At 45.4% G+C, this 25,329-nt stretch overlaps 1 protein-coding gene across 3 annotated transcripts in view; it reads right to left on the minus strand.

Moving 5' to 3' along the window:
* The window catches only part of RBM19 (RNA binding motif protein 19), a 177,489-nt gene extending 152,698 nt beyond the window's left edge, over positions 1–24,791 (minus strand). For all 3 annotated transcript variants that reach the window (XM_074205845.1, XM_074205847.1, XM_074205846.1), the window contains exons 1-14: positions 24,673–24,791; positions 17,173–17,355; positions 16,581–16,700; positions 15,831–15,869; positions 15,407–15,599; positions 13,837–14,096; positions 12,905–12,985; positions 11,720–11,798; positions 11,449–11,520; positions 10,246–10,449; positions 7,961–8,091; positions 6,368–6,486; positions 3,343–3,439; positions 1,956–2,066 (exon numbers count right to left, since the gene is read on the minus strand). In XM_074205845.1, coding sequence (XP_074061946.1) covers positions 1,956–2,066; positions 3,343–3,439; positions 6,368–6,486; positions 7,961–8,091; positions 10,246–10,449; positions 11,449–11,520; positions 11,720–11,798; positions 12,905–12,985; positions 13,837–14,096; positions 15,407–15,599; positions 15,831–15,869; positions 16,581–16,700; positions 17,173–17,355; positions 24,673–24,708 — 1,725 coding nt within the window. In that variant the 5' untranslated portion in view covers positions 24,709–24,791. The remainder of the gene's footprint in view (positions 1–1,955; positions 2,067–3,342; positions 3,440–6,367; positions 6,487–7,960; positions 8,092–10,245; positions 10,450–11,448; positions 11,521–11,719; positions 11,799–12,904; positions 12,986–13,836; positions 14,097–15,406; positions 15,600–15,830; positions 15,870–16,580; positions 16,701–17,172; positions 17,356–24,672) is intronic.
* Positions 24,792–25,329: the final 538 nt, after the last annotated feature.

Here is a 25,329-nt window from a genome sequence, read left to right on the forward strand (position 1 = left end):
GAAGATTTTTTTTTTTATATTCCTCATGTTGGATCCTCCAAAGAGTAGAGAGTAGCAAATAGCTACAAAGATAGAAGAAAAACTTCTATAATCACAAATTTACAGGTGATGAAATGCATGTAGAAAAACCCATGGTCTCTTTTAAATATCAGAAAGTAAATGTCCAAAGTTCTGGTGGAAATTGTGAGGAACTAGGGGACCTATCAGCAAGGGGCAAATTTGACCTTCCACATATCACTGAGATGTAGTGGGATAAAAACCAACACTATGCTCTGGAGACAAATGCTTTATTTGGAAGAAACAGGACAGGTAAAGATCAGAGCTGGTAGCATTATATATTAAGAAGGTATACTAATAAAAAAGCCCAAACAAACAAACCACTGAGGGGGAAAGATGAAGAGTATTTGGGTGAAGGTCAAAAAAAAAGGGCAAACAAAAGCAATCTTGTCATTAGCCCCCTGAATAGAGGCAACTGCTAAATATAAGACATTGAGGTTTGGAAAGAAAATAGTGGTTCTGGAAAAGATCTGAGGGTTTCAGTGGACTGTTAGCTAAATATGAATCTACAGGGTGATATGATGGACTGAAAATCAGTATCATCTGGGCTGATAAGAGGGGCAGATTTCTAGGAAGAAATAAGTGACCATCCCTTTATCCTCTGCCTAGGATAGATTTCATTTAGAGTACAGTGATCCATTTGAGGTACAACTGCTTCCAAATTTGATAAGCTGGAGTGTGTCCAGGGGGGGAAGCACTATGTATGACAATCACTTATGCATATTAAGCCAGGAGGATAGAAGAAGACTCAAGGGGTCCAGGATGTCTGCCTTCAAGTAAGTGACAGGAAAGAAAGGTCTTGTCCCATCTGGCTCCAGAGGTGCAGAACCACTAGCAAAGTGGGGAAGTTGCAGAGAAGCCATTAAAGGTTGTCAGGAAGAACTTCCTAAGAAGAGATGTCCCAAAGTGGAATAGGTCACCATCCTAAGAGGTGGAAGGCTTCTTGTTCACAGAAGTCTTCAAGCAGGGACTGGCTGCCCTCTTGTACTCTTGTATTGTATGTTATCCTAAGTATTCCTTTCATGTAGAATTGAATTGTACTAAATAGCAGCTGAGGTCCATGCAAACTTGGAAATTCTGTGACTCTGTGATCAAAGGGCTTCAGTGATACCATGGAATTATGGATCTATAACCTTTTATGTCCTAAGCTTCCTCCCACTTCCGATGTCCCTGTTCTCAAGCCCCTCCCAGCTCTGGCATTCTAAAAAAGTTATCATGGTCCCTCACTCCTTCCACAGCAAATGAATCCAGTAGGCCACATAGAAGCAACCTGCTCTAAAAGAGAGTCCTGGCTTTGAAAAGAAGCTTCACTCTGAATCACATCCATGGTAGGTTATGTACTTCTTCCATCAAGATAGGTGGTAAACATTTATAATTTGCTACCACCAGGAGGTGCTATAGTTAGTAAAATAGAACTTGGCTTCCAAAATGTTTAGACACAATTCTATGAATAAGCAATGCAGAAAACTATATCCTTTGAGGTAGCATAGTTAAGACTTCTCAGGCCCTAGAGACTGGTGCCATTCTGGCCAGGGTCTGGTCTGATGCAATATGGCGTATCATATGATCTGAAGATAATGTTTAGAGATGTTAATTATCAATAGGTCAGATTCTTCTACTGATCACAGCAATTCCCTTAATTCTCCAGTTCTAACCACCAAATGAGTTTCTTTAGAGCGGAGGTGTCAAACTTGTGGTCTGAACCAGATTAAAATGTAACTGGAGAATATTTAACAAAATAAATAAAAAAGACAATAAACACATAACACTAATAAGTAGTATTTTGAGTGAGTATGTAGGCAGCAGGAATCCTTGGGTAAGATGATCTGAGCTCTTTATGAGTTTGCCACCACTGGCCTAGGGCCTAAAGGTCCAAGGTACATCAAATGGCAACTTACCTGGCTGAAGGAATCCAGGCTCACACCATTCTCAATCAGGAACCGACGTATCTCCTGGACCAGCTCAGTCTCCCCCAGGGCCACTCGCACAGCCACACTGCCTTTGATTTCCTAATGGGAGAGGGGAAGACAGGATTCTTAGTCACAAAACAGGAGATAGAAACCTCAATCCCTAAAATAAGACCTGGAAAAAAACTCAGCTGGAGGAGTAGAAAATCAATGGATTTGAATCAAGATGACCTAGGTTCAAATTTTGACTCTGACACTCCTATGTGACCCTGGTAAAACTATTCACTTCTCTGGACTGCAATTTTCTCACTTGTAAATGAGGGGGTTGAGCTGTGTAATGACCCTGACCAAACACAGCCCCAGAGAAGAGGTGTCTTGTCTCAATTCAGAGGTGGAGGGCTATGGGTGTGGAATATTGCCTCTACTGTCAGACATGCTCAGCTACTGAACTGCTTTTTCTTCTCTCTCTCTCTCTCTGTCTCTCTCAGAGTTCTTGTTCTATGAGATGGCTCACTGGATAAGGAAGGATGTAAATGTGATGTAGACCAAAAACTATTTTTAAAAAATATTAAGGTATCTTTAAAATGAGAAGTTTGACATGACTCAAAGGTTCTTTCCAGCTCTGGTACCCCCCAGGGTAGTAAAGAACATAACAGAAAGACTGTCAGAGAGTTTGGGTTGGAATTCTAAATGTTAGAAAAACCCTAGTTGATGGGAAGGAATTCCTTTCACCCGAAAACTAGAGCATGGTTTCCATGCTCACAATGAGTCAGTATACTTCCTCCATTAAGTAGTAAGCTCCTAGACTTTGTGCTGGGGATATATGAAGGCTCCTGCCTTCAAGGGGCTTACCATTTTCTTCTCTATAAAGTGGCAATGGTAATTCCTGCCCAGGGTTCTCATGAGGAAAGTGCTTTGCAAACCTTAAGGTGCTAGGAAAATGGGGCTGATTATTATTCCTGCCATCACACATGAACTCAGTCCTCCTCTATCTTCTAGAGCAAAAGGCTTGCCAACAGAAGATGATTAATAAATGTTTCTTGGTTGTTGGACCAGAAGAAAAAACGTCTCAATTTTGGTCTCCATAAACCAAGGACCTTCAACTTCTCAAGGATGGCAAATAAGGAGAGCAATAGTCGGAGGATCCTAAGCCCCTGGAGAGTGCAGCTTAGGGGTTTCATAAATAAAAATACTAGAGGTGGGCAATTGTTCATAAGCACCACTGCAGAACTATTTGTTCCAATGGTACAAGTCGTGACTTTGACTGGCACCTCTACCCCAGGATGGCCTTATGCCAGTTTCTTTCCCTAGAGCTTGCTCATGGCCCTGGGGCTCTGGCCTATAGGGCTGGTGCTCATCTGGCAGGATTCTCACTCACATGATCAAACACTTGACTTTTCGTGGCATTGTACTTCTGTGCGACGGCATCTGCCACAGCATTCGTCCCCATGAACAGCGTATTCCAGTTATGAGAGCTGAGGAGTTGAAAGTCAGAAAGAAGTCATGCATTATCTGAACTGTTTGAAGAACCCGAAACTCCCAGGGGAATGCAAGCACCAAGAAAGCTTTTTAGGGAAGAAATTGTGAGGCCCAAATGAGGGGCAGTGCACCTGCCAGGAACTCCAATAATACTTCCACGAGAATGCTCTGAGCAGTTTTTCATTTGTTCCAAGAGTTATGATTTTTCTTTCAAATCTGTGATTCATAGGCATCATCTGGATGCTGCTTGGCTGGTCTAGAGCTCAGGTGAAGGCAGGGTCTGTAGCTGATGTTTATCTCAATTAATTCAGAGAGTCAAGAGAAAAGTGGCATTTGGTGGCTGCATTTGGAGCCAGCTAGATCTGAGTTCAGGTTCTGCCTTTGAAAAAAACTAATGGAGTAACCAGAGAAAAATCACTTAATCTCCTAGGTCCTCCTACAGTATAAAGAGCACTAAGTCTAGAACCACAGGACTCGAGTTTAAATCGTCACTCTGTTGCTTACTATCTATGTGAGGTCAGCACAGTAGATAGAGTCTGGAGTTAAGAATCAGCAGTGAGACCTCAAAAACCTCAGCTAATTACTGACTATGTCACCAGGGAAAGTCCTTTAACTCTGAGACTCCATGTCCTCACACATATAACAAGGACGATGGACTCAATAAACTATGAATGTCCCTTTTGGTTCTAATATAAGATCCTATGTCACCTAGGTTTCCTTGTAGTTCAGTTTCCTCATCCACAAAGTCATCTGAGTATCTGAAATTCCTTCTCATGATCTTTTCAGTATCTCCAAACTAGTCTCTAAGACTATAAATTATGGGAGAGGTGATGAAGGGAGTTTCCGTAATGGGAGTTGTTCTTCATGATTAAAGCATCTGTTATATTCAAACAGTCCTATACCTTCCACTCCTTGCAGAAGCCATAAAACCAGATGCCATTTACAAACCTAGATGATACAGAGCAAAAAGAGTTGAACCTAGAAGTCCCAGGATGAATATTTGCATCCCGGCTCTGCCTCTTATTACTCATGTGACAAAATTTCTTTATTAAGAGAATGATTTGGCTATACCAGATAACCTCTGAAATCCTATATGGCAGTCTGTAAGGAAACCCATGGCCATGGCTATAGGCTGAAGGAGTATGAATAGAGAACAGAGGGATGGGGAGGGGAATAGTGAAGGGAAGTTCAACAAATCTTGTTTTAAATCTTATCCATGCTCAGAATTGCCCATCAGTCTGATGCTTTGAGCATTTCCTGTCTTATTTAGCTAAATTTCCCCCTCAGTGGTTTGTTCACTTGAGAGATTTTCCCTGGCATGGTTTCAATATACCAGGCTGATTCTCCTCTACCACTCAATACCCTCCTGGGTTTCTTCCCCTTGCCATCTAGTGTCAGCATCATCACTCTGAGCCAGACAATATCACAAAGATTGACCATTTTATAATGCATGGCAACATCCAGCCCAGATGAGATTTAAGGTTGCATAGCATTATCCATAGCTGTCTTTTATTTTTCATCACAAATAATTGAGAGCTAATTCCTTGTTCTCAATAATTTCCTTGTTGACGTTCAGCAATGGGGAGCTCTGAAGGGGTGGGGGTGGGTATGTATGATTCACTGTTAAAGAAGGACAAAGTCACAAAGGGATTGATTTCACATTTCTAGAGCTGGAACGGGTCCTCAAGTCCCACATTTGACAGAAGAGGGAACTGAGGCTCAGGAAGGTCATGTGCACTTGCTCAGAGAGTTGAACAGCTAGTAAACATCTGATACTGCACTTCTCTGGGGCAATGGACAGATGGGGTGGCTTCAGAGTACAGGAAGGGGCTGGAGTGCTCATGGGCTGGGCCTCACTATGAGGCCCTAATGCTTCCTCTTCTTCTTCCAAGTGAAATCCAGCTTTACTTGACCAGTGCCCATTAAATTCTGAGCCCAACCACTGGAGAAGAGGGTCCATCTTAAGAGTTCAGTTCAAAAATGTCTCTTCCACCCCATAGCTAATTCCCTTCCCACTCCCACCAATATGGATCAGAAGGTCAAAGATTTAGGGTTCAGAGTTTAACCAGTTAATGTCCTTGTGCTCTAAATGAAAAAAACCAAGGGCCAGAGGGAGAATCCTTGCCAAAGGTCTCTCAGGTACTAAGGAACAGCTGGGACTCAAATCCAGTAAACCCAAGGTCAGAAAAAAACAACAATGCTAACTTCAAATGTGTACACAGTGCTCAAAGGGCTTTTACGTCATTTTACTCCTCATAACTGGTCCTATTATTCCCAAATGACAAATAGGAAACTGAGACTGGGAGGAGAAGGGAGGGTTAAGTGACTTTGTGCGGTCATGCAACAAGAACATTTGAGGGTGGATTCGAATTCAAAACTATATCATGCATGCCAGAGTGACACTACTCCCAAGCCTTTCTCTCTGTGACATTTCATTTGGGGTCATGATTTCATATGCACAGCCCTCCATGCCTCTTGTGACTGACATTCTTTTCTTTCTCTCTCTTTTTTTTTTTAGGTTTTTGCAAGGCAGTGGGGTTAAGTGACTTGTCCAAGGCACACAACTAGGTAATTATTAAGTGTCTGAGACTGGATTTGAACTCAGGTCCTCCTGACTCCAGGGCCAGTGCTCTATCCACTGCGCCACCTAGATGCCCCTAGTGACTGAAATTCTTGCATCCATTCTCTCATTTGGGTCTCACAACAACCCTGGGAGGGAGATTCAATTGTGGGTATTGTCCCCATCTGATCAATGCTAGGGAGGCTCAGAGAGGTCAGTGGTTTGTCCACAGCAGAGCGGTGGGGATATGCCAGAGACAGGATTTGAATCCAGGTCTTCCGGGGCTCTCATCTGAGAACTCTGTGCCATGAAGCCTCAAACTATCACACCCTCAGAAGGCACCCAGAGAGGAAAAGACAAGGACCTGGAACTGGTGGCTTTGTCCTTCAATGCCTTTTTCTTCTTGTAGGAAGATGCTGCTGCATCAGAGCTTTCATTGGTCTCCTTCTTAATCGTGGAGGGTAACACGTGGAGCATCCGGCCCTAAAAGGGAAGAGAAATCTTTTGACCAGAGCTCTGAGTTCTCAGAGCCTTTACCTTTTAGCCCAGTGTATACCAGGAATCTTTCCAGTGTGCTGCCTTCCTTCACAGGTTGACCATCCCTTTAATCCTGATAGCAGGCCCCTGACATTTATACAGCTCTTCAATGGCTGCAAAGCCCTTGAGAAATGATCTCAGTCAAGCTTCTCTGAAGAAGGTAAGTCTATTCCACAGATAGCACTGCTACACTCCACCTCCAAGAATGAGAGTGTCTTGCCCACAGTCCTACCGTGGATGACCTTCAGGCTTCTAATGCAAGTCCACTCCTCCCTCTAACACCCCAAGCTGCCTCTACATGGAAGATCTCTTGATTCAGCTCAGGAGCTTGACTTAAGCTTTAATTCAGTTTAATTCACTCAAGAACACACAATTCTTCAAAAATGACTCTTTGAACAGGACACTGAGTTAGGTGCTAAGTTCCAATGAGTGCAAGGCCCAAATAAGATGTTCATTGCCCTCTGGGCTACCTGCCTTCTACTAAGGGCAGTCAGTGTTCTTCTAACTTTGGGGGGGGCTTTGGCCTCCTTTGCACTCTTGAAAATGATTAAAGAGCCCTAGAAGGTTTTGTTTATGTTCGATTACAGCTCTGGCTATTTACCCTCTAAGAAATCAAAACATCTACAGTATTCTGATCAAAGTAGTTTTGACCCTGAAAGAGAAGAGGGGACTCCCTAGGAATTTCCAGATTATCCTCTGAGAACCCCTTTGTAAAATGTGCAGACACAAGTCAGTTAGGCTTCTCAAGTGGAAGAGTCTGAAGAGGTCGCTGATCAGGGAAAAGCATGATGGAGGAGGGGTATGCTTTGAGCTGAGCTGTACTTTGAGAGAAACTATGGAATTGTAAGAAGTATAGAAAAGGAAGGCATGGAGAACAGATAATGGAGGAGCATCTGTACAAAGGTGTGGAGGAAGACGTCATCTCTGGAGAATAGCTTGCCCACTCTGACTGCAGTGGAAAAGGCAGCTGTAGGGAAAAAGTCTGGAAAAGGAGGAAGCAGATTATGGAAGGTTTTCGATGACAAAACAAGGACTATGCTATTTTATTCCATGGGTACTAGGGAGCCATGGAAGATTTTCAAGTCAGGGAGGTGACAGTCAGGCCTGTGTTTCAGGAGGAACAGATTGGCAATGATGTGGAGGGAAGGAAGAAGAGAGAAAGGATGGAGGCAGGGAGACCACACTGGAAGTCAGGGAAGAGCTGGTGAGAGTTTGAACAAGGGGTGAGGCTTTGACAGTGGAAAAGAGCTGAGGGGTAAGGCTGCTGCTTCTGAGGTGGAAGGGACAACACCTGGCACCTGACTGGTCATGGGGAGGCACAGATGACCCCTGGGGGCATGGGCCCAGCTATCTCAGAGGTGGACCAAGGGTCATCTAACTAGCGTTCACAGAGGCCACTGCCCCAGAGAGAGAAGCTCACCTGGAAGACCTGTCCATCCACTTCTGCATAGGCCTTCACTGCGTGCTCAGGGAACATATACGTGATGAAAGCAAAGCCCTTCGGTTTCTTGGTCAGACCATCTATAGGGTAATGAACTTCAGACAGGGGACCTGGAAAAGAAAAATCCTAAAGTCCTTGGCAGGCAGTCATTATGTCTATGTTCATAGAAGGCAGCCTAGGCAAGGGCCTTAATGAGAGGGTATCTATGCTCTTACAAGAAAAGAGAAATATGATGCTGGCTCTGCCCTAGTTTACCCGAATGTCTGACCACATATGGCATGCTGTTCCTTTCAAACTATGGGCTATATCATAGGAGGATACAGTTATTTACTTCTGGGACATTAACTTCCATAGTGAATGGAAGTGCATCCCAGTGACAACAGAGCTCCATGAAAAGACCAGAGCCCTGAATACAAATCCAGCCTTTCACAATGTGATTCTGGACATCAATCTGAGCCTCAGCTACAAAACTGAGATATTGGTACTTGTTCTACATATTCATAGAAGTGCTTTGAGGAAAAGTTCTTTCAGTTCTATTACTTATTCTGAGTTCCCCATAATGCCCCATAGAGCCTCCACCAGCTCGGGGTGGGGGTGGGGGGGGAGTGGGGCAGGACCCTTTATTGGCCTGTGTTAGTACTTCCAAATTTCATAAAGCCTGAGCCCAGAAAGATACCCTGGGACTAGTGCTCATGCCTCACTTGGAGCCCCCTACCCAACCGCCCCATCATGAAGCCAGAAGATTTCCAGAGAAGAGGAAGCCACCTCTGCTCCTGTGCATTCTGGGATAGTCATCACCATTAGAAAGATCTTCTTTCTATGATTCCTAAATCTGCTTCCCTACAATTTCCCTCCATCATTCCTCATCCTAAACTCCAGGGAAGACAAAGCAGAACAAATCAAGCCCTTTTTTCCAGTCTTTAAATATCTGAGGACATGGCATGTCCCATTTAGTCCTCTCTCATTCAAAGTCAATCCCCTTAGCTCCTCCAACTGCTCCTCATGCAGCATGAACACAGGATGTCACCAAGACGCTCTATTTCCAGACTCCAGGCAGCTGCCCTGGCTGTGTCTCAAGCCAGGAATGCTCTCCCTCAACCTCTCTGCCTCCTGGCTTCCCTATCTTATTTCAAGTCCCTGCTAACCTCCTACCTCCTTCAAAGAGCCCTCCCAGCACCTTTTAAGGCCACTGTCTTCCCTCTGAGGCTTATCTCGATTTGTCCAGTCTACAACCTATTTGTACAGTTAAGCTGTGAGCTCCCTAAAGGCAGGGATGCTCCTCTGCCTTCTTTGTGAGGCACAATCCTCAGTATAGCACCAGAAGGCTCTGAAATATCTGCTGACTCATTCCTTTAGAAAATCCACACAAAGCATCCTTTGTGGAACTCAAAAATCAATGACCCTGGGCTGACCAGATGTGATCTAACACTTAAAGATAAAGACGTTCCAGCTGCACCCCCTAGAGCGCTGGCCCAATGCCCCCATTTCACAGATGAGAACAATCAGACCAAGAAAGGGAAGGTGGCCTGGGCCAAGGCCCACAGAAAGACTAAGGCAAAGTTCTGGAAGTCAAGGTTCCCTGGGTTCTCATCTCCCTGGGTGACTGTGGGCAATGACTCCCTCTCCCCAACCTCCATTTTCTCATCAGGGAGTGAATCTGAAGGCTTCTCAAGGGCATATTCCCCATCCCACCAGGAGGCCTCTTCACACACCTAGCTTTCGCAAGTAAACTCCCAGATCCTGGATCTCTAAATGAACCAGGCAGAACAAGAAGTGTTGGGGCAGAAAGGAAGCCCCAAGCCTCGGTTCCTTGCCTGTGATTCCTGCACTCCAACCTTCTTCCCCAAGAGGCTGGAAGAGTTGGAAGGATGGAGGAGCTCTTATTTCCAAAGTTTTATAATCTATCTTTGTGAGGAAGGATGACTATGCAAATGACTCCAAATTATAGGTGGACAAATTGAGGCCCTGAAAATAATAGTGTGCTCTCTCCCAGTGATACAGCACAAGTTTTACGAAGTCCATTTCTCATTGGAATAAAAAGCTTCTCCCTCAGTTTAGAGATGTGGAAAGTGAGGGGCTAAGGAGTCAAATGATTTCCCCAAGATGACAGTTAACAAGTAATAGAGTCAGACACTAATTCTAGGCCTGCCCTTGACAAGTGCAAGACAGAGAGACCTCCTGACCTGCTCTTCTGAAATCCTCAAGCTTCCATCATGATAAACCAGGAGAAGTTGGTGAAGCAACCCCGAGAACAGACCCCTTACCATACTTGGCGAATATCTTCTGGAGATCCTCCTCAGTGCTGGTATAAGGCAGATTTCTCACAAAGAGCCTTCCAGAGTCAGCTAGATCCTCCTCCTCCTCATCCTCCTTCAGCTCTCGGCCCTGCCACGCCTTCTTGTGGTCCTGCTGGTGCTTTGGGGTTGCACGGGATCCCTTCTCCCTGAACACCTCGATATAGCGGCCGCCTTTGGGGGAGAAAGAACCAGGAGATGACGCTTAGACCCAGCTGCCTGCCACCAGAGACACCTGAGGGACAGGAGGTCAGGGTGATGACCACCAGGTGAGCCAGAAGACAGGCCATGCATTGGTCAACTAAAGCCCTGGCATATCCCCACCCCTTCCCAGGAAAGGCCAAAGGGGGGTCTACTGCTAAAATAGAGATAGAGATATGTGCACTTAGACATATTACATCCATGTAGAGCTATAGTATGTATGTATGTGCATACACACTCATATATGTAAGCTTATAGAATATATAATTAATCATTATTGTAGTGATGAGTTACTACTGGCACCACTCAGGGGGCAATGAATGGGTCATGTGGTACGATACTGTGATCATCTTGCAATACTCAGCTCTACTCTTCGTCTTGGATATAATGAACATTTAACCAATCTGTGGCTCTACAACTCATAGCCATCAAGAACTCCCACCCCTGACCTTCAGCTTCCTGACATACAAGAAAGAATGGGACTCTGATGTCCCCTGTTCTATGGCTCCTCCCAGCCCTGAGATTTCCTGTTTTAAGCCCCCCACAACGACTATTGATTTGCCCAGGCTCACAGCTAGTACTTGTCTGAACTTGAACCCAGCTCCTCTCTGGTATGCCCCCTGTCTCTTTTGTTCTCTTTCCTAGCAGATATTCCCTAAATACCCATGGGAGGGTACATCCTTGAGGTTTCCCAATTTTAAATTTGGGATTCATGCTGCCCAGCTTAGGAGTTACAAAACCCCTCCTGGAGAGACCCAAAGAGATCAAGGTCAAGGTCTGGTAAAGTCTTTGAAAGTCATGGAGCCCTAAGTGTGGGGAGGTCAAGGTCCTGGAGACTATCCAATTCTTAACCCCCTCCATTTTCAGATGAAGAAACCCAGGTCCAGGCAGGTAAAGGACTGGGCTGCGGTCACAAAGACAGATTCCCTTGAGAGCCCCAGAGTCTGCAAAGGGACTGCAGCTCTCACTTACCCATATATTCTTTGTTGTGTTTCAAGGCTTTCTCCACATCTGCTTCGCAGTTGAAATCAACAAAAACGTAACCTGAGGGGGAACAAAGAAATTCAATGGAGTTCAGGGGAGTCTGGGGTAGGTCAGGAAAGTCAAATAGGATGGAGCTAATTCTTCTTCTGAGTGATTTACTCAAACACAGAGGAAGATTGTACAATGGGTTCTGTTTTTTTCCTATTCATTCATTCAATGTTTCATTTTCAGTCACTGTCCAAAGCCTCCCAGCCATTACCTGTCTTGTTCCCGTGAGCATTTCTCACAATGCGGATGGCCACAGGCTTGAGAGGCACCAGAAATTCTCTAACATTTTGCTGGAAAGAGAAGGAGGAAAAAAATATTTAAAATTTTTTTTTGAATCAACTCAATTCAAGAAACAAAGGTAAACTGAGAACATGAAAACAGACGAGACTTCTGAAATCAGATCTGAGGAAAATCTGGAAGTTTTACTTGGTGGAAAAACCCATTTTGCTGTCAGGATATCTATTTGAAGACTCACCAGTCAACAAATGGAAATGGGGACTGTTTCTAAATGGTCAGAAAATAGGACTTTTGTGCACTCACTGTGTTTTTCAAAGCGATCTCTTGGAGAAAGTTTTAGACTTTTATACACTGTGATTTCAAAATAAGTAAATGAAATGGGTAATTATAAAAGTCTGGGTAATTATTTTGGATCCCTAGTTCTAAACTAATGTTTGTCCTTCATTCTTGAAGAAGACCACAACACCAGATAAGGTAGGTGATGTCATGACAAGCACATGAATTGGATTCAAGTGGGGGGGGGGGGGGGTGCTGTGCTAAGTTACCAGTCTCATTTCTCCTCCAGAACCATCTGGGTTCAGTGGTCAGATATGAATTAAGACAACCGGAGATAGCTCTGAATAGGAGGCAATCAGGGTTAAGTGACTTGCCCAAGGACACAAAGCTAGTAACAGTCAAATACCTGAAGCCAGATTTGAACTCCTGTCCTGACTGCAAGGTCAGTGCTATAACCACTGTGTCACTTTGCTCAAACCACTAATTGATAATGTTTAGGTCACCTTGGCCAAAGAACTCATTTCCCACAGGCCAACAGACAGGTGATGCTTAGCTAGTCCTGTCTTGTGACAGTAAACAGGATCATGTCCCTGAATCTATAATTGAAGACTTTCCAGATTAGTACAACTGCCTGAGCTCACTGTCCTCTGGCAGAGAGGCCATGACCCCAGAATCATCCCAGGCCATGAAGAGAGGTCAGAGAGACCTCCAAAGGAGTAGACAGTGGACTCCCCAGGTCCTGCCCTCTCAACCCACACCTTGGGTTCACCTACCAGTAAAGGGGTTCCTTTTGTCCCACCTCTCCCAAATTCACCTGCTCCATGGCAAGGATCCTGAGGGAGACCCAGAAAGCATTTCTGCCAGGATTCAAGACAACACTCACCTCAGTGACAGTAAACGGTGCTCCACGAAGCTTCACCGTGTAAGCAGTAGTAGGCTCAGACTGAGTGGTTGGCTTCGTCACCTGAATGGCCAAAAAAGGAGGAAGGGCAAGGATATGAGATGAGACTGAGAGTGAATCCAAGGACCAGAGGAATTCTGCCACAGAAGAAGAGTAAGGCTAGATTGGGACAGGTTGAGTCTAAAAAGAGCCAGCAGACTTGAACCACCTGCAGAGGTGGGCACTCCATCAGCCAATACTACCGAACCGTCTCCATTCCCACTCTCAAATTATGGAAAGGGACAGCTTTCAGGAAAAAGTCATCTGGTGATTTATTATAGACTCTGTGGACAAGGAGATGGGGCAGAGAGCAAAAGAGTAGTCTGGAGTGGACAGTACAAGGACAAAAGGGAGAGGAAAGGAAGCAGGGAAGGAAGAAAACAAGAGGAACAGAAGGTAGTGAGGGAGGGAACTGAAAGAAGAAAGAGCAAGGAAGGAAAGGAAAAGGAAGAAGCAATGGGATCTGGAGATAGGGGGACTAATCTCCTGAGTTGCCAAGTAGGAGAAATGAAACTTGGCTACAAAAGAATCTGGGAAATGCACGGCTCCTGGGGAGGAAAGGCTGGTCTGTAGTGGGTGCCCTGGATGGATCTGGGCTACAAGGGACCAAAAAGTGTCACAGGTCTCCAGGGGAACAGGCCTTTCTAGTAGTTTCCAAGTTAGGAGGAGGGACCAAAGACCTGTAGTACTTGGATTTAAATCCTACTCCTGCTGCCTTGTGACCATAAACAAGTCATTGTTCCTCTCAGAGGCCTCAGTTTTCCTGATCTCTAAGCTCTCTCTAAAATAAAAACAAAGATCCACAATTTTCAAGGACCACTGCTCATTTGGCTACATCTGAAGGGGAGTATACATTTATGCTAAGGCTCTCAGACCTCTCCTTTGGCTGCCAGGAGCCTCTTGGCATCCCCCTTTCCAGGGCTGGATCCCTTCTCCCCAGAGCTCCCAGAGTCTTTAGTGCCTGGTGTCAGTTGCTCCTTTTCTTCATCACTGCCTTCATCTTCACATGGCATCGCCTCATCTTCACTTTCCTCCTCCTCCTCATCGGAGGAATCAGCTCTCACCACCTTAGATTTCAAGTAGTCCATGTCAGAAAGCTCCTTCTGTTCCGCTGCCTTCACCTCATGGCTTCCCTCTGCTCAAAGAATAAAGGAAACCCAAGTCAGGGAGAGAGGGTGCGAGATGGATAGACAGTGCTCTAGAGTGAAGTTAAGAAAGACCCAAGGGGGCGGCTAGGTGGCGTAGTGCATAAAGCACCGGCCTTGGAGTCAGGAGTACCTGAGTTCAAATCCAGTCTCAGACACTTAATAATGACCTAGCTGTGTGGTCTTGGGCAAGCCACTTAACCCCATTTGCCTTGCAAAAAAAAAAAAAGACCCAAGATTGAATCTAGCCTATGATGCCTACCAGCTGTGTGATTCTGGGCAAATAATTAAACCTCTCTGAGTTTCAGCGTCTCCATCAGTCAAATGAGAGAATTGGATGTAATAACTCCTAAGGGCCCTTCCTGCCTATGGATGCGCTACCATCTTCTTCCCGGGTTTGTCTTCAGAACTCCAAGTGCATCAGATTCTGCTCCCCAGGCAGAAGAAGTCAAGGGGACTCTGGGCAACAAAAGCAAGCATCTGTGAAGAATGTGCCCAGCAGCAACATCCATCTGGGGCCCAGTGCAAAGAGCCACGGACATCAGAACCACAAGAGCACAGTGTAAATCCTGCCTGGGACCCCCAGGAGCTACAGGATCTTTGGTCCTAATCTACTGATGCTACTGGAGGCTATGGTGTTCCCAAGCAGGGCTGGGAATTGTAGGATTGCAAGACCCACAGGACCTGAGAATACCCAGAATAGAGATGATGTCAGGATTGGAAAATGAGCTGTAAGAACAAATAATAGAAGAGAGGGGAGAAGCTTCAGAACAGGGGATATCAGAGCTGGGAGGGGCATTAGGATAGGGAATGTCAGGGTTGGGAGGGCTCGGAGGACTTATCTGGTATATGGTTTTCATTTTCCAAATAGGGAAACAGCCATCAAAAGATAGGCAGTGGTTTGCCTAGGGCACTTGGCTGACTCAGACTCCAGCTCCCTAGGGCCAGACTTCCACCAGCTGCTTCCCATCAAAGACCTTCAAAACTTTTCAGACAACTTGCCATGAGCAAGACTGTTATAGCTGAAGAAAATGACTTTCCTTCCCTTTTTAAATAAAATGACTAAAGCACAGCATGATGCTGGAGATGGCCTGGGGATACAGGGTGAGGAGAGGAGTTGGGGAGGGACTCTCTTGGATTCCCTGGCCACAAGGTCTTTTTGGATGAGATCATAAGCATTCTAAACAATCAGCAGGGATTTGTAAGAGAAACATACACATACACACATTCTCATTCTCTCTCTCTCTCTCTCTCTCTCTCTCTCTCTCTCTCTCTCTCTCTCTCTCTCTCTCTCTCTTACTTTCTGAGTCTTCATCACCTAGGTCTTCTTCACTCTCTTGCCCCGAGTCAGAATCAAAGTTCAGGTAGTCATCATCCCTCTTGGCCTTCCCTTTCTTTGCTTCTACTTCCACAGTATCATTAGCCCAGGTGGCCACCTGGGTTCGCTTCTGATGAACCATCAGGAATTCCTGAAACTCAGTTTCTTTCTTCAGCTGTTGGGATGGAGGAGAAAAATGGGTGAGTGACTTTAGTGGACTGATGTCCATCTCCCTGAGGCTAAGAAGGTTACTGAACATTATAGCCATTTGCCACCAAAGGGAGGCAGTAAGTGACTGTTCTCAGCTGCTCCTGTGAGCCATCTTCCTATCTTAGCATGCCCCTTCCCCCTCCCTTCTTTCATGCACATGCTTTCCCCTTCTTTGCCCAAAATGGTCCATCCTTACCTTTTCCAATTCTCCTGTTACCTTTTTCTTCTTTTTGTCCTGAAAATAGAAGGAACAGTCAGTGCTGATCAATGCTTCACCCAACCCATGGTCGGTGGATAGCTCTGGTCTGGACTACTCTGTTCTAGGACTTCCTTGTTCTTAAATACCTAGGTACTTCAACTAGTTAAGGTCCTCTTCCCATCACTTTCCCTTCTATGGAGGCCAGTCTGCCTGGCAAGGGTAATATCTCTAGGTGTCTTCCCAAGTGCAGAGAATTACTGTCCTGGATCCCCATTTACTTCCCAATACCCTCTGCCAGGCAGCTGCTAATCTGGGGGCCCAGAGCCACCTTTTGAGGTTTCCAGTTAAGTGGAGGTGAAGTCATAGAACCATTGAATTCCAAAGCTGAGACAAACCTCAATGATCATCTACTCTAAGGCAAGATAAAAGAGTCTCTGCAAGACAGCCACAACCCCATCCGGGATCCCAGCTGAGGCCCCTCTAGGACAGCTGCTGTGGTCCAGTGGCTTCTCCTTCTCCTACCCAGTGCTCCTAGGTTTACCCTCTGAGACTCAAGAGAATAAATCGAAAAGTTTTCTCTTTCCCCTCCAGAATATTTTCCCCAATCTAAATATTCCCAGTTGCTTCAGTCAATTTCCACAGTCTCCAGCCCCTCCATCAACTTGGCTGTGCCCCCCAGATGCTCAAGCCACTCTGGTCCTGAGCCTTGTGAGCACACATCAGAAAGGAGAAAGTCACACTCCTGACCTTCTGAGTTTCTAAGGCCACTGGGCTTTTTTCGGGCTTCCCTGGCTGGATGGTTTTCTGGGAGTGTTTGCTCCAGGCTCGGGGCTTCGATGGGTCTCCAAATGACTTGCAGAATTCCACCTAAGGGAGAGAGAAGGAAACAAAGGGGATCTTTAAAGCTCATCCCTCCAAAGAAGAGGCGGCCTGCCAGGATTCCCCACGACTGAAATCTGGAGACAGCACCAAGAAAAAGCACCAGGACAAAGCTGGGAAAACAACATTGGGGCAGAAGTAAACACACTTAGATCTTCCAGGAAGCTCCACGAGGGCAGGGATTTTGCCTTAAGTAAACTCTGAATCTTCCCCATGGAAATCTGCACACAGTTGGGGATAAGTAAATGTTTCCTGAACAAAGGAATACACCCAGAGCACAGAACTTCAGGGGAACAACAGGGGAATAATCTGAAAGAGGGTGTTCTCCTGGAGACCCAAGTCTCTTCTCCAGAGCCCTATGATGATCCTGAGAAAATGATGGAGGCATAAGGAACAAGCAATTAGCCAGCAAACTGGCAGGGGGAAACCTGAGTCAGGCATGCAGCTGAAGCCAACTCACCGTGACCCGGGAAGTATCAACGAAGCTTCTGTGGAAGTGGTCCAGGGCATTTTGGGCCTCCTCTTCAGACTTGAAACCAATGAAGCCAAACTTACGAAACTTGCCATCCTTGGTGAATTTGAGGCTGCAGTCAGTCAGGGTGCCGAAGGCTGCAAAGAGTTGCCGGAATCGTTCTTCCTTCATCTGAGGGAGCAGAGGAGGCAGAAGCTGACATCAAGACAGCTTTTAAAGCTTACAGGACTCAGATGAGATCTATAACAACCTTGTGAGTGAGACAGGATTCTCATTTTACAGATAAAGAAACTGAGACTCTGAAAAGTTATGTCACCTGCCCATAGTCCTGTAGTTAGTGAGACTGGAACTCAGGTTTCCTGATTTCAAGTCTGACACTATCCATTAAAACACATTACCTCAATGAAGATGATCCAGGCACCGCATCATTCCTTGAAAGGGGGTAAGGACTTATGACAATGAAAATAGTGGGGTTGGAGAAGAGATTTTCCTGTCCTCTTTGTGTCCCTGATGGCAACACAAGGTGAGGAGCATCTTGGTACCCTTTCTGCTCCAAGTGCTTTATACTCTATATGTGGTACTTTGGCTCTCTACTATGGAAGTTCCTTGGGGGTAGGCCTCTTGGTGTCTTTGTATTTCAGTCCCTACAACAATAGTCTTTGGCATGGAATAGCTGTTTAATCAATACAGGTGGAATTGATCTGGATTTTCCATTTCCCCATTTTCCAACTCCAACCCAGAACAGCCACCAGAACACACATAAAAAATAAGCAACAAAACTGATTTTAGACTCTACAGGAAATTATCTACTACCACCACCTGGTCATACATCATTATTTCAAGTGAAAAAGACGCTGAGCCTCATCAGAGTGAAATAGGAAGGGAACAAGCCCTTATTAAGCACTTCCTGTATGCCAGGAACTTTACAAATGTGATTTTGTTTGATCTTCACAACAACCCTGAAAGGTAGGAGCTCTTTTGACCCCATTTCACAACTGAGGAAATTGAGGCAGATGAAGGATCCAAGAAATCACTTCTTTTGATGCTTTCTTTTTTGGAGTGAAATGGAAGCCAGCAGAGGTGAAATGCCTCCTTTATGGTCACCCAGGAATTAAGTCAGAGATAAGCCAGAGGGCTGGGATAGAAGCCCAAGTATTTGCTTCTTCAGGGCTATCTAGTGGGAAAAGTGCTGGGGGGGGGGGGGGACACAACCCTCAGCAGAGGTCTCTAAGATGCCCTTGGCCACTCCCCAGTCCCAAGTTCTCCTCCTCCACTTCCTCCTCCTTTCCCAAGTCCAAATGCACCAGGGCAGGAGGAAGAGCAGAAAGCTCCCAGGCTCTTCACTGCCACTTCCAGCCCTCTCTGCTCTACCAATTCTCAGCGCATTCTCCCTTTGTCCTCAAGGACTTTAGCACTTGGCTCAGAGCCTTCCTCATCACCCCTACATACACTCACATATCACCCACATCAGGGTGGTCCTGCAAATATGTTGGCCTCCCATTTCAGCCACAGTCCATTGAACTGCACCTTTACCTGCCCTCAGCCATAAATACAATGAGAGTCCCACCTCCAACCCTTCATAAATGCGTGATCCAGAAATCTGAAATTCCCTCTATCTTGAGTATTGCCTCATTCCTCACAAATCTAGTCCCATTATCCAGTGGCAACTTAGCTGCCTCATTCCTTTCCTGGTCTCCTTTTCCAAATTTGAATTGGAACCATACACTGTCCTCAACTCTCCAATCCTTCACCCCCACCTGGCCCTAGGGCCACCTGTGCCTTGCCAGAACACAAACCTGGGTCACCCAGCCCACCATGTAACTTCTCAGCTCTTGTTTGTATACTGCTGAACATCAATAGAAGAAATCATTCTACTGTCCTTATCAAATGGGTCCACTACAAATTTATTTTCTACTAGCTCTTATTGCTATCTGGTCATCCTTTTATTTTTCTTGAATGGATGACTCTGCTCCTTCTAGAGGCTAAACCAAATCCTTTTTTCTCTTCTCAAGTCTCCTTCACCATTGCTTTCCCATTTCTGTTCAAAGCAGAGGACATCTCCAACTTTCAAGAGAAAATAGCCATGGGCTTCTCCTCTTCCCTTTTTAATAAGTCAAAATCCCTCAATACCATCCTCCATCATCCCATCCTTTGTCTCACACTCCAAGGGCAATCCTCTTACTAACACCTTTGGTCATCATTTTTCTTTCTCTCTGAACCTCAATATCTCTTGATCCACTAGCTCCTTCTAGGTTGCTTGAGTCTGGCCTTTCATAACCATCACTGGAACCTGGAATGCCCAGAAGCTTTCTCTCCCATCTCTCTTCTTCTTTTCATATATAAATTCCTAGGAAAAAAAATCTTTAACAATTCCTCTTCCTCATCACTCAATACTCTGTTCTCTGTGATCTGACTTTTGATCTCATCATTCAAACCAAAAATGCTCTCCTTAGGTCACCAAAGATCTCCTAATGACCCCACGTGTTTCTGGACCTCTTGAAGTCCTGACACCACCACTTCCATCCTGGTTCTTTCCTGATATATTCTACATCTTCTCAATCTACATGGCTAGATCTTTATATTATAAAATCGATCAAGGCTCTCTTCTCCTCTCTTTAGACAAACCTCTCTTCCTGGATGGCCTCATCTGCCTCCATAGGTTCAATGATTATTTAAATCAGATGTCTTCCAGAAATATATCTATGCACATATACATATTTGTCTATGTGTATAAATATGCATGTACAAGTAGAAAAATACCTCCTGTAGCCTTGCTTAGTCAATCCCCAAGTTTTAGTCCCGCATCTCCATTTGGACATCTTCCAGAGGGATCATATATATATTTATATACACACAAACATGCCCCACAGAGAGTAGATTAACTACCCCCCCCATCATCCTTCTAGGCTCTGGGGCTCCCAACCTTAAAAATCTGCCTTGACCATTTTCCTTCTTTCAGGCCCTGCTATCCCATCAGCTAACAAACCTTGTTCACATTTGCTCTTCAACCAACCTGTCCATATTTCTCCTGCATTTGATTACCATTCTTCTTCCAGCCCTAATCCCCTCTTCCTTGAGTTACTGTAACAGCCTCCTAAATGGAATTTCTGATCTCCACACAATGTTCAAAATAATCTAGTGAAACCACATGTGAATCCACCACTCCCAAGTTCACTGCTATCTTTCTTCTAGGATACAAATTAAACCCCTGCTACTGGCATTTAAAAACTTCCATCATTTGGCTATAGTCTATCTAGATTCATTTCACATGATTCCTCTTCACAGATTCTATTATCCTGGCCAACGTTACACTATTCAATTCCATCCTTAGCTTGTCTTTTTTGCACAGGTTATCTGACTCTGCAAGTCAATTCATTCAGCTTGCCGCCATTTCCCTATCTGTAAAATGGGCTCAAGAAGGAAATAGCAAGTCACTCTGGTATTTTTGCCAAGAAAACCCCAAATGGGTGTCAGGAAGTATTGGACATGACTGAGATGACTCCAGAACATCAAGACTCTGTCCTGCCTAGAATACAGTTTTTCTGCACCTCTACTTCTTAGAATTCCAAGTTTCCCTTAAGTCTCAACTCCCAGGGAAGACTGGGAGGAAGATTGATACAGTAGACCACTTCACTGTGAAATCTGCAAGTCTAAGTTAAATGTCAAGTCTAACAATGTGACTTTTTCTGGGCCCATATTCTCTTCTGAAAAATGAAAGGACTGGACTTGAGGGCTTCTTAAGCCCCTTGTACCTCTGATCTCTTTTAGGAAGTCCTTCCTGGTCATTCTAGTGTTTTGTGCCCTCTTCTTTCTCAATTCACTGTGTATCAATTTGTCAATCAATCAGCATGTCTTAAGGATTAAGCACTGGGAACAGGACTTGTCCTCAAAGAGTTTACAGTCTAAAATCATTAGATATAATAATCTGGGCAAGTCACTTCACCCTGTTTGTCTCAGTTTCCTCATTTGTAAAATGAGTAGGAGGAGGAATGGCAAACCACTCTAGTATCTCTGCCAAGAAAATCCCAAAATGGGGTCACAGAGTGTCAGACACAACTGAACTGACTGAACAATAGACCTAATAATCATTGCCTGTATGTTATTATGCCTCAGGAGAATGGATCTTTCATTTTACTTTCACATCCACAAACCTGTGCTTTGGGTGCCTAATAAATGCCTATTACCATTGACTTACTATGGGACTATGAATCAGTCATTTCTCCTCTCTGAGACTCAATTTCCTTAACTGTGACACAAGAATAAAGATACCTGCGGTCCATGGGAGTTGAAATTCTGTGATTTTCATTTAAAAAATAAAGAATTCATACTCCATTAAATAAGTTAACATTTATAGAGTCTTGCTATATGCCTGTGCTTAAAGGTTTTTATAATGATTACTTTATGTGATCTTCATAAAACCCTGGGAGGTAGATGCTATTATTATTCCCATTTTATAGATGAGGAAACTGAGGCAAATAGTGTTAAGAGACTTGCCCAGGGCCACACTCCTGGTAAGTTACCAGGTCACATTTGAACTCAGATTTTCCTAACTCCAGAGCCAGCTTCCTTCCACCATACTACCTACTTGCCCCACAAAACTGGTCAATAGAAGAAATGGTGAGATTGCATGCAACTCAGTGTAAAAAGGAGCTAAGACTTTAAGAGAACATGGAGGTGGTTGGTGTGGAATCTTGGGTGGAAAAACTGGTAACTCAAGGCCAAAGTGAATCTTTTCTCCCAAATTCTAGGCCAATGTTGAGTATTTCTTATTTGTGAAACACAAATGTTTCTTCTCTGACTCTTAACATCAGGAAAGTCATTGGTTAGTAAGTACCCCTTAATGCCATGTTTGCAAAAGCAACTAATAACTTCCTCAGTGACCTTAATGAGCCTATGGATGAACAACAACTATTCTCAAAGTCAGCCAGAAATGGCAACTCTTCCCAGTCATGACAACCCACTCACCACTGCAGCACCTTTATTTTACTTGAAACCTTTCTTGGGGGGTGGAGGAGGGAAGGGCAGCTAGATGGCACAGTGGATAGAGCACCGGCCCTGGAGTCAGGAGGACCAGAATTCAAATTTGACCAAGTCACTGAATCTCACTGCCTTGCAAGCAAACAAAACCAAAAAAAAACCCAAACCTGTCCTGGAGGGTAGGATGGCTAAGCATTATGGCCTCCAACTGGAAGATGAAGGAACTATAGCTACAGAGAAGGGTGAGTGGTTGTGTTTTTTTCTCCCAAGAATACATAGATGCTAAGAGAAGGGTCAGTGGCTGTGTTTTTTTCCTCCCAAGAATACATAGATGCTAAGTATCAAAACCTGAGTATTCCAACTACTGGGCACTGAGTACATCTGAGAAGAGAGATTTTTTTTTTTAATGTTCTTCAAGGACAGGGCCTTGCCCTTTCTGCTTGAATTTCCATTCTGCCACTCAGGAGCAATATGTGGTTATGGATGAAAAACTTTCAACTTTCCTGGGTCTCAGTTTTCTCCTCTGTAAAATGAAGAGGTTAAATCTAGGCCAGGAATTCTTATCTTTTTTGTATATTAGATTATTTGGCAAACTGATGAAATCTATGGACCTCTCCTTGAATTGTTTTTAAATGCTTAAAACAAAACAAACAGAATTACAAAGGCAACCAATTTTACAGAAATACAGTTATCAAAATTTTTTTAAACTCAGATTCACAGAATTCCTGTCCATCTATCTTATTGCTTCAAACTAACATTGGAAAGTATCCTGATATGACCAAGAAGACAAAATAAGATGCTTTCTTTCCATCAAAATGAGAGAAAAAGGGGTGGCTAGGTGGCGCAGTAAATAGAGCGCTGGGTCTGGAGTCAGGAGGACCTGAGTTCAGATGTGGCCTCAGACACTTAATAATGACCTAGCTGTGTGGTCTTGGGCAAGCCACCTAACCCCACTGCCTTGCAAAAACCTAAACAAAAAATGAGAGAAAAAGAACTTTTTGAGGCAGGAGAAATGGAGCACCATTATTCTGCCAAAGGAACCTTGTCTCCTCAAAGGTATAAAAAATCCTTCCCTTACCATAAAACTCATCCTCCCCTCCCTTGCCCTTCTTCACCTATCTTCAGTATATATGGCACTCTCCTATGCCAGAGATGGTATAATAGGTGAGAACTATTATCTTCAATAAAAGCCCAGTTACTGACTCTGGTGGAGATTGGAACCAAAGTACTGGGAATGAAAACTCCTGATCACCAGGGATGCACCCAGCCCTGATGGGAGCAGACTAATCAATCAATCAGCATCTGGAATTTCTTCCTGAATCATATGATACTACTGGATTAAACGAGCAGGGAACGGCTGGAAAATCATTTGGACCGGCAATGCCATGGCAACACCAGGTGAGCACTGAAATTCAATAAATCTAGAAGCTTTTTTTTAGGTTTTTTTTTGCAAGGCAAAGAGTTTAATGACTTGCCCAAGGCCACACAGCTAGGTCATTATTAAGTGTGTGAGACCAGATTTGAACTCAGGTACTCCTGACTCCAGGGCCGTGATCTATCCACTGTGCCACCTAGCCGCCCCAATCTAGAAGCTTTTGGGGGGTAAATTAATTATTTGAGCAAATATAGCCAGCTAATTTTTAAGTTGATAATTTTGCACACGCTATGAGCCCCTGGATGGTTCCGAGGGTCCGAACTAGCTCTAGATTCTCCCTTCTTGGACCCTGCGAGGAGGAAGCGATACTCAGTTACATTTCTCCGTTACCTCAATGGTACCTAACTTCCAAGACAGCAACTTTCTATCAACCGTCTATTAAGCAGCTCTTCTTCGGAGGGACAGAGAGCCACACACAGTCCCAGGCCGCGGCGGAGCAAGGGGCATCATCTCCCGTAGGGCGACAGCGCTGCCCTGCTAGGCTCAGAAGGTGACGCGGCCGTGGGAAGGCCTGGCTCTGCACAGAGCACCGGGCAAAAGGCAGGGAGCGGCGGCCGCCAGCACCGGCCTGGAGCCCGCGGCCGGCCAGCCGGGAGGAGCCGGCAGCAGCAGTCGCCAGAATCCCGAGTAGCTACGGCCTCTCTGGGAGAGCTTGGCGTGTCACACACGCACACACACACACGCACACACACACGCATTCACACACATTCACACACATACACACACACACACACAAACACTTACACGTTCTCCTCTCTGTCTCTCTCTCTCTCTCTCTCTCTCTCTCTTTCACTGAGGCTCAGGATGGGAGGAGCCCAGGGGGTGGCCTGGTTCAACCCCCTCCCCTCGGTTAACAAAGGAGGAAACTGAGGCAGCGGAGCTCGGTGTTCGGACCCCAGCTGGGGCGCCTGGGGCAGGCCGGCCGGCTCCCCTCCCTTTACAAAGGAGGAAACTGAGGCCCGGCTGGTAAGCTGCAAAGATGGCTCCGAGTCCAGATCTTGGGGTACAAGGGGGGGCTCTCCCCGCACCCCGAATCCTCCCTCGGCCTCAAGAGGAACCCCAGGAGTTGTGCTCACCCCGCTCGGCAGGTTCTTGACGATAAGTCGCGACATGGCCGCGAGCTGCGCGCCGCGGCGACCGCAGCGATCCTGGTCCGGCGTCGCGCTCACGCCGAAGCCCTGGGCGCCGCCATCTTGCTCCGCCGGAAGCGGAGTCACGTGGCTCGGCGATCCCTGCCGGAAGCGGATGGGACGGAAAGTCGCGAGCCACCTCCCCCTGGCCAGAGTGGGGACGGAGAAGCTAGCCGGGAGCATGCGCGTCTGCGCAGGCGCAGGGCCGCCGAGGTAAGCGGCTAAGGGTGCAGGGAGGAGGCACGACCAGCAGAGGGCGCGGGGTTCCTGGACCGAGCTCGTACAGGAGAAACCTCTGCAGGGACTGGAGAGGCCTAGAGTCAAACCCTCATCTTAGTTAACACCAGGGTAAGAAGGAAAAAGGAGGAAGAGAAGAGGAGGAGGAAGGGGAGGGAGAAAATGAGGAGAAAGGAGGAAGAAGAGAAAGAAAAGGAAGAAGAAAAAGAAAGAGAAAGGGAGGAGAAAGAAGAGAAGAAAGAGAAAGGGAAAGAGGAAAAGAAAGGAGGAAGAAGAGAAAGAAGAGGAAGAAGAAAAAGAAAGACAAAGGGAGGAGAAAGAGAAAACGAAGAAAGAGAAAGGGAAGAAGGAAAATCAGAAAGAAGA

The sequence above is a fragment of the Macrotis lagotis genome, chromosome X, assembly GCF_037893015.1.
Source record: "Macrotis lagotis isolate mMagLag1 chromosome X, bilby.v1.9.chrom.fasta, whole genome shotgun sequence".
In the NCBI taxonomy this organism is placed as follows: Eukaryota; Metazoa; Chordata; class Mammalia; order Peramelemorphia; family Peramelidae; genus Macrotis; species Macrotis lagotis.